General features: G+C 41.0%; 1 protein-coding gene across 1 annotated transcript; it reads right to left on the bottom strand.

Moving 5' to 3' along the window:
* Positions 1–5,593: 5,593 nt before the first annotated feature.
* On the bottom strand, positions 5,594–6,938 carry LOC147418425 (uncharacterized). Its single transcript, XM_086507473.1, has one exon. It carries the CDS (start codon positions 6,863–6,865, stop codon positions 5,825–5,827), a length of 1,041 nt encoding a protein of 346 aa, XP_086363599.1. The 5' UTR covers positions 6,866–6,938; the 3' UTR covers positions 5,594–5,824.
* Between the last annotated feature and the right edge of the window lie 2,519 nt (positions 6,939–9,457).

Below are 9,457 nucleotides of genomic sequence, written 5' to 3'. Positions count from 1 at the left end.
ACATAAAAAGGTGAAAATGAAAACAGATGTGCTTTGACACACAAATCTATGTATTGCCTCTTCCAAGTTTCCATGAAACTTAGAAAAATGTAAACAAATCGTGTGCATGCGATGCATGAGCGTGCCAGTTTGCAAAAACTCTACATGAGAGAAGAACATAGACATGCACGTCTCATGAATATAAGAAAGAATTCTTTTGCTTACAAAGTAATAGATCACAAGAGTGTGGAGAAACTGCGTGTGAATAAGTGAAAGTCTCAACACAAAACTTCTTGAATTCACAACGTATTTGCTTACATGCAAGTGCATGCAAGAGCGAGAGTGAAAAATTCAACACATAGCAGTTGTTTTGCCTCAAGAAAGTGCAACCCACACTACATGAAAGAATATCGGACATGTAGTGAAAGAAGCTCTTATTGTAAGCAAAAACAAGGAAAAACACACCTAGTATATCTCGAGGCGTCCATATAATAATTTCATCTATGGAGCTCAAAACACATTTTTGATGGTACGAAAAACTTCAAAAGGGGAGTTAAACCCTAGGAAACTTGTTGGAAAAGCTGTTAGGATTGCCACGTATGCATCAACGATGAGTTCTACAAAGCATAGCCTAAAAATTGTGATCCTAAGAGCTCTCCCATCCTTGATTTGTAATCGTGCTCTGATACCGGTGAAATGATAGAGGAACTATTTCATGCTAATATCCACCCATCCTTGCCCCTATATAGACCCGTGGTCCCTATTTTAGGAGCCCCCTTTACCATGCATGTGTATATTAGGGCCTTGCCCCCCTAGTCCTACCTTAGGCCTGACATCGAGGATGTGACAGGTGCATAAACAACAACAAGGGCCTTGATATGCTCATTGGACCTTCTCTTTTATATGTAGGTCATGCGATATAGTATCTTTCATTCAAATATTTTTTAAACACGTCCACAACCTTATCCACAATTAGGTGGAGATGTTGAAGTTTCTTTGTCATCAAAAGGTTTGACAAGTGCAAGTTAGTAGCAAAGAGTTTGTTGAGGAAATTTCATTTTGTCACTTTCATGGAATGTGAGCAGCTACTTTATGAGTACCAATGATATTGACATCCTATTGGGGCATTTTTGGTCTTAAGGCCTTAGAGCAAAGCAAAACATGCTTCATCTTTTTTAAATGCACGATTCTCGATAGCAATTGAGAAAGATTTCTAGGAAATCTAGCTAAATTCAAGGATTCTTTCAAGGAAGAAACACACACGGCTCTCAACCTGGGCCAAAAGTGCTCCAAGTTCAAGAAGAAAGGCAAGAACAAGGATTCCATAATTTTAGCAAGAAAAGAAGTTTCTTGGTGAACCTAGATTTGAGCTTGAGAGTTTACACATAGAGTGGGTTTTGGGGAATTTTGAAGAGGTCAATGAGGCGGTATAGACAAGGTTTTGTAAGGTAGTCAAAATTCACCGCAATGGAAGCGACATGCAAGGCATGGCAGTATGGTGGGACTCACTCCACACAAGAATGATTTTTTATGATTTTGTTATGATGCATGACATTCTATCAAGGACATCATCGGCCAGATAGAAATTTTTTATTGACATTTATTTGGCCCCATAAGTATTCTTTGGTTATGCTTTATTTATGGATATCTTCTTCTAGGCATTTATTTTGTCTTTATGAATGAACAATGACTCATTTATGATTGAGTTCCTTCATTCTGACGACATGCATGCAATAGATCATGTTTTATCTTATCAATACTCATGCTTATGAAACATAGCAAACCAATTCATGTGGCACTTATTTTGGCATCTATGGCTACTCAAGACAAATAATAGACTCGAGTAGGTATCATTTGGAACATATTAAGCTAAGTACCCTTGAGAAGACACTTTTTAGGACAAGGATACTCGCCAAGGGCTAGGATCCAATTAAGGTTAAGAACAATATAAGGACACAGCTAAGAGCCAAGGGTGAGCCAATTAAGGCCTAGAAGTTGATTGAGGTAAACCAAACTTTACAATAGACACTATTTATTTGTAAAGTTTTGTTAGATACTCTTTTATCATCTATATCTCTTGGAAACAATATATAAGGCTTTACACTTAAGAGTGAGTAGTAGATGGGTTTCTAGTTGAGTTTTTTTTTTTTTACATCAGCCTTCCTCTTTCAAAATATTCTGATACATAAGTGGCGATGAGCAAGTATGAGTTATGTAGCTCAATTGTGTTTTCTTATTAGCATTACTATTTTAGGACACTATGCGTGTGTAGTTTGATGTTAGCTTTGGCCACATCTAGGATGATGTTTGGCTTCTCAACCTAAAGGCCATGTGCAACCATAAGAGCTTAAGCAAAGAGATGTAGGTTCAATTATTGTGTGGCCATGATTGGGCAAATTGTAGCCTCTTTTAGATTTTGGAGTTAATAATTTATACAAATTCCATTCAGTTTAGTAGAGGCACTCCACAAGAGGCTCTTTTTCTTTCAAGAGAACAACACCAATTTTGGGATTTACTCGGCATCTGGAGAGTAAATGTACATGTGGGCTTAAACACAAGGTGCCGAACTTTTTGTGTGTCATAGGCAAGTCCAGATGCTATGAATAATTTGCATTAGTAGGTAAGCATTCCAGTTTTCAAAAGGATTTCTTGAGAAATAAGAGCAATAAGTTTTGTGCAGTAAGACATCTCGCTTAACGTGGGCTCTACTTTTACTTGAGAAGTGGGAGCAATAAGTTTTTCTTAGTTAGAGTCTTTCACTTTAGTCTAACACCTACGTACAGAGGTTCCTTTTGTCCAAAGGTATAGACTCTTATGAGGATATTTGATGGCAATTTACAATTCAATTTTTGATACGAGCATATAATTTCATCTTTGAGTACATAAGTTGGTATTTATTCAAGAGGATCAATTGACTTGATGTAGGTTTCGATTACAAAAACATTGAATCTGCTCTTACGAAGAAATGCTTCATCGATGTTTTTGAGGACAAAAGCTCTTCTTCAAGGGGGGAGTAATGCCAGGACAGGGGTAGGACCAAGGGGGGGCATGGCTCTTGGGGTCGGCTAGGCATGTGGGTTCAAGGGATTCTAAAGATAGGGCCAAGGGCTATCTATGAGAGAAGGTGGTTAGGTGGAGATGGGCATGTACTAATTCCCTTGTCCTCTCATACAACTTCAGTAGAGTTTCTAGATAAAATTGTGTAATTTCAACATAGAACTAGAGAGATGAATGCCCAAGTCAACGAGAGAGAACACACTATTTTTGATGCTCACGAAGAACTTTGTTTTTCTTATATTCTTTTTTGTCAAATACTCATCTATTGATGACTCTCTCTCTACTAATGGCAATAACCCATCTAAAGAGGATTCAAATTTTAATCGTTTTCTTGGTGAGAATGCTGACTTGTTCATAGATGCTATCTCAAGAGAATTTTGTCCTAAAAGAGGGGGTGATGACAAAATGATATACCTCCTACCTGGAAGTCTCCTCCCATAAACCTTCTTATTGAGTCTCACCTACTCAGCAAGAGAAGATTATGTCTATGGTATTGAGCTTATGGAAAAGAGTATGGTTAGACCTACAGCTTCTCCCTTTTTCTCACATGTTCTTTTGTGTAAAAGAAGAGCAGTGCATATTGTATATGTATGGACTATCATGCACTGAATAAGGTAACAATAACAAACAATTTTTTGGTACCAAGGATAAAAGATCTGTTTGATAAGCTACAAGGATCTATCAAGTTTAGTCTATAAAATTGGCTCTCATCATATATGCATCATACCAAAGGACATTCGCAAGATCATCTTTTGTACTACATTTGGCTTGTATGTATATTTGGTCATGCTCTTTGGGCTACCAAATGTATTTGCCACATTTTTTGCAAGCATAGGGCTTCTAGGAGACTATTGTTTGATGATATAATATTCTACTCCAAGCACCTAGAAGAGCAAAAATAGAATCTCAAGTTACTCTTTCAATCATTGCAAGATAATAACCATATATTAACTATAAGAAGAGTGAATTCTCCTTAGAAGACATTCAATATTTAGGACATATTATCTCAAGGGATGGTATCATATGAATCCTCAAAATCACGAGGTACTAGGCCTTGACCAAGGAAACTAAATCAACTAAGAAAATTTATGGAATGTGGTCCTATTATCGGGAAGTTTTCTTCTAGAGTAGGTCCACTCCATGAATTTTGCATGAAGTATCAATCGACTCCTAGAGAGAGACAAGCTTTGACTAACCTTAAAGAGAAACTCACATCTCATCAAGACCTCTTTAAGCCATTTGAGGTCCATCATGATGCTAATGGGGATATACTTCGAGTAGTTCTCCTTCAAGACCGACATGGTGACAAGTGCTTGAAGTGAATCCTCAACTATGTAAAGCCACCAAGTACACCCTCCCTTGTATAAACTTATAGTCAAGGACCAAAACGACTCCAAGGGCAAGAAAAGACGCTTTTATTTTTGGTCTCCTTGAGCTAAGTTTCTCTCACTAGAGTTGGCCATTGTAAGGTGCATAAATGACCTACTAGTGTCAAAAGAATGTTGCTACCTTTGAAGAGACCTAGGGAATCCATTCTAAATTCCGAAAAGTTTTGATGAGACCAAACAACATTAAAATGAGTCGATCTTGTCCAAAATGTGTTGAAGGGTCAACAAAAGAAGGGACAAATGGGCAAAGCAATGCATTCATGACCTATGAGTCCTAGAAGACTGATGCTACATTCAAAGATGCATAGAGAAATCATTCTTGATTGTTTATGGGGCCAACCTGGTATTAATAAGGGTTATAGATACTTCCACTGCCTCCTCTTCCACACCTTTACACCACAAAGCAAGGGACATGTCTTAGTTATGTATACAAAAAGACAGCTATTATGTGATTCATTCTACACATTTTCAACTATGATCATAGCAAATTTTGGAGTTTTCAACAAGCAAACGTGTATTGATTATAAGTTTTACTCATAGGGAAAACCAATAAGTACAATTCCTTTCGGAGCCTCTCTCTCTCTCTCTCTCTCTCTCTCTCTCTCTCTCAATTGTTAGGTTAATTTCGCAAACTGAACAATACATGTAGATTAAACTCTTTAACTAATCACAGTTTCGGTACATAAATTTAATGAACTGACAACTTCATCATTCATGGAGGTGATAGACCTCTTTCTTACTTTCTTGGCCTCTTCTTCCTTCGTGGAAATTGACAACATGGGATTGCATTAGGGAAAGAAGCAATTGGAGACTGGATTATTTCCATTCAATTGGTGCCAATTCTATCTCATGAGGTCAGCAAGACTACCTCCCACACGATTATGATAACTATCCGATTCGGTTTGAAGGTTTTGGGCTTGAATAAGGGCTAGAATACAATCCACTTGGTGCCCAGGGTTTCTGGCTCAACCTCACTCATGCCCGATGCTTAATTTTGCATTTTCCTCTAGGCTTCCACTCCCTGAGAGGGCTGACATTTTTTACCACTCCCAGAGGATCAATCACAACACAAGATATGTTGAAAGAGAGACGATCAAAACTTGCAAAACTTAATAAAACAATTTGCTATGCCACACATGAACTTGTGCGTCAAAAGCGCAATTGTTGCAGAGTGTGGAATGCATTAACTCTTACAGAAATTTGACCACTGAAAGATACATGACAGGAACAAGTTATTTCGCAAGTCAGAAGCAAAGCAAGATAGTGAAGGTGCGTTCTCTATGCAACATCCTGAACAAGTGCCAAAGCTCATAATGCACAAATCAATATTGCATAGCAAGCCTCAGACATGGATGGGCATCAACATGCATGAAAACCTTACACAGTCTATCATATTCTGATCATAGGTGTGAAAAACCTGGTATGTAGGGATGCACATTTCCCCAAATGTAAAACCCAACTGGACAAAGAGGAAGCCATGAAATGCTATGTGAGTGAAGGTCAAAAACGAATCCTTTTCTCGACCATGGCGACATGATGCATAGCAAATGGCCATGGCCTGCAACATGCATCATACCCACACCACGGAAAGTACCAGGATGGACTACACCTGATGTTACGTGGATGCGCCTGAGCCAATCGGATTTGTTGGTGGCAAGCTCCCATACAGTCAAAGCGTTAAAGAGCCCTCCAGCCATGCACAGGTGCCCATCCCATGCCCATAAGGCAAAAGGGCAAAGATCCTCCGGCCATGACTGACCCAAGATACTCCAGGTCTCATCCATTGCATTGAAAGCAAGCACATGTCTCCTCAATCTTCTTTTTGAAAGCCAGAAGATTTGAGTTCCCACACATACCGGGCAATCATAGTCGGCTGCGACACCACGCACTGTGCCTGCCATTCTCCATGAATTCCCCACAGAATCAAAGATTTGAACGGGAAGATCGAGATCCGCATCTGACAGGTTGAAACTCTCTTTGAGACATATTCGATTAGCTAAGGCTTTCGTCCCTGCGGCGACAACTTTGAACCCGCTGATAGAAGGGGCTGTACAGAGCCCAACGAGAAAGTGGCTGTCTCCAGAAAGGTAAGGGGGAAGGGACACCTGCTCACGCGAGAGGGGGTTCAACAAATGGAGCTGCGTGACACGGGGCCTTGAAGATGAGGTGGTGGAGAGGCAGAGAAAGGGGCTGGCGATGGCGAGCACGGATGCAGGTTCGTCGAGAAGAGGCAAGCGTACCCAGCGAGACCAAGAGAGGTCTGCGTACAACAGAGCCCGAGAGGACAAATGCCACTCAACGGCAATTCCCAAGGTCAAGGGGGGCACGCGCAGAGTTGAAATAAGTCGCCTCCAGGTCCTGCAAACCAGCTTCGCCTTCACCGCCTCAAAGGGGTGTAGCTTGCTCAAGATCCGAGCCACTACATCCTCTGGCAGCTCCATCAGGAGCTCCCACCACTGCCTGTCAGGCAGAAAGGTGGTGTGTAGGTTTCAGCCCATGTATGGGGTCGGTGCATTAGGGAGTACCCTTCCAAAGTTTTTAAGGTGCAGTACATTTTATTTTGGGAAAATTAACAAAATACCTCTCTAATTTGAGGAAATTCCCAAAATACCCCTCAAATTTCAAAAATTCCCAAAATACCCTTGTATCTATTTTGGCTGGATTGTTAAAGATTTTCTAATCTTCATTCGTTTTTGACAATTGAGATCCATTTTTGAGTGCTTAGCAGATAATTTGTAACCAGTTACCATCGCAAAAAAGGCAATTATGTCTAAAAATAATGAAGCAATTCATCTCCAAAGCCAACGTAACCAACTCAAATTGTAGTTTTAGCATCTTGTACGATAGACAATCACTCTTCTTGTGAAGACCTACAAAAAAATTTCTTTTTCGAGAAATTTACTCTCACAATCAGGCGTATTTTGGGAATTTTGAAAAATTTGAAGGACATTTTGGGAATTTATGACAAAATATCGGGGGTAGTTTGGGAATTTTTTAAATTTGAGGGGTATTTTGGGAATTTCCTCAAATTAGAGGGGTATTTTGGTAATTTTCCCTTTTATTTTTCTCCCCTGGCCGAACCTCGTCCATAAGTGTCACGGGATGCACTCGAGGGATCAACGGCTGAGGATGAATCGGCCGTTGATCACCTCTCAATTTAAATAAAAAATTGACGTCCCAACCGTCGCGAGCGTCCTTCGAGCCCTCAACCTCCCCCTCACGAGCCCGGAGCTCTATCCACCTGCACTGCTGCTCGTTGATACAAAGCATGCGCCTTTGCGCAATCAAATACCTGCCCCCCCTGCTGTGGACATCCGACGGCCCAAATCACGCGGCCGGCCGTGAGCTCGCCCCTACCATAGATCCCGCTAGTTGGACCCCGTGTCACTTATAAACGAGGTTGGCTGGAGACTAACACCACATTTAATGAGGGGGCGGGCCTCGGGGGCGGGGGCAAGGGGGTCGACGGAATCCCAAGGTGGACTAAACCCATGCTGAGGCGGACTAAACCGAGCCAGCATGAAAATTGATGCGTACGAAACATGGACATCACAAAAATCAACGTGGCGCAAGGATTCCGTCATCCAGTTTTGAGCCTCCCGCCCTAGGCTTTGAGACACATGGGCTAACCACCTCACCTACGCGCACATGATGTATCCCCCCTTGTTTTTAAGATCTTTTATTGTGACCCAACATACTCTCCCCGGGTTTAGGGGGTTTAGTTTGTGCCCGGGTTTAGTTTTAATGTGACATTTGCCGATAGCCCTAGTTTCGTGCGTGGACTTAAGAGCCGTGGATCCCCTCACCAACCCTCATTGAATGTGTTGTGTTATTTAGTTCTAAGGTTTTTCTCCCTCTTTTATCTTCTCTCTCTCTCTCTCTCTCTCTCTCTCTCTCTCTCTCTCTCTCTCTCTCTCTCTCCCCCCCCCTTCGCCCAAAGTGAAAGACAGTCATTAGGGAATTTCGGAGGTCATTTGGAGGGCCTTCTAAGAAAATGTATTTTTTGCACTCTCTCTCTAGAAAAAATGGCAAATAAAAGAGCTAGGTCTTTCATAGTAAAAGTTCAAAAAGTGTACTTTAAGTAGATTCCTTACTCTTCTGAACATTCGTTCGTAGTGATTGAGGGATAATCCTCTTTTCAGTTGCATTGAATGAACCTCGTCAATATGGAGGGAATGAGACTAACATGGAGGGACGAAGGCGCAGCCGCTATTCACTTTCCATTAAACCTGCACATTTGGCTAATGGCGCACTCCCCAAATGGCACAAATGTTACCCAGAAACGAGCCAAATATCACCTTCACATTGATTTGGACAATGAGTACCAACCATTGATTAAGCGCAGTAAAACAAGCACACATATACCTCCCGCTTCCATAGACACGCTCAGAGCTCAGGGAGCTAAACACATAGATATCTGGACGAGAGGCTCTCTCTACCCTAAGAATCCAATGACTAATGCGTCTCCACCGTTTGTCAATCCTACAAGCTTATTGACCTTTGCTGGTGATGGAGAAAAGGGCCTTCTGGGTTATTGTAAATCTCTTACAAGAGAAGCTGAAACTTACAAGAGCATTCTCCAAGCTCAACAATGTGAGATTGTTCGCCTTTCACATTTACATTCTACAGATCAGGTTACCATTTTGCAACATAAAACAGAGGTACAAGAATTGAAAGGAAAGGTGCGTAGTTGTCAAATGAAGGACACCATCTTGGGTGGTCGTATCCGAAAGAAGAAATTGCGCAATCTTGAAACATTGCAGGTTGCATCAGGAGGTCTCAAGAAAAGAATCCGAGCATTAAGGTGATGCTTCTTGGTTGGCTACATTGTCTTAGTTAAGTAATCTTTTTGTTTTTTCTTGTTATGCATTGTTTTCATGTGCCTAAATAGTGTTAGTGAAGCAAATTTTCTGTTATTTACTTATGCATTGTCTTCATGTAGAGATTCAATCTATCCTGACAAGGAAAACATTGACCCCAAAGCCAATATAGGAAAGAGATTGAAGCCACTTATAAGTAGAAGCCTGGCAGCA

The sequence above is a fragment of the Adiantum capillus-veneris genome, chromosome 30, assembly GCF_014529385.1.
Source record: "Adiantum capillus-veneris isolate H3 chromosome 30, ASM1452938v2, whole genome shotgun sequence".
NCBI classification, from domain to species: domain Eukaryota; kingdom Viridiplantae; phylum Streptophyta; class Polypodiopsida; order Polypodiales; family Pteridaceae; genus Adiantum; species Adiantum capillus-veneris.
This window is presented reverse-complemented; position numbering and strand designations above follow the sequence as displayed.

Excerpts from the sequence above, each read along its gene's own strand:
- LOC147418425 (XM_086507473.1), bottom strand. The coding sequence starts at position 6,865 with ATGGAGCTGCCAGAGGATGTAGTGGCTCGGATCTTGAGCAAGCTACAC.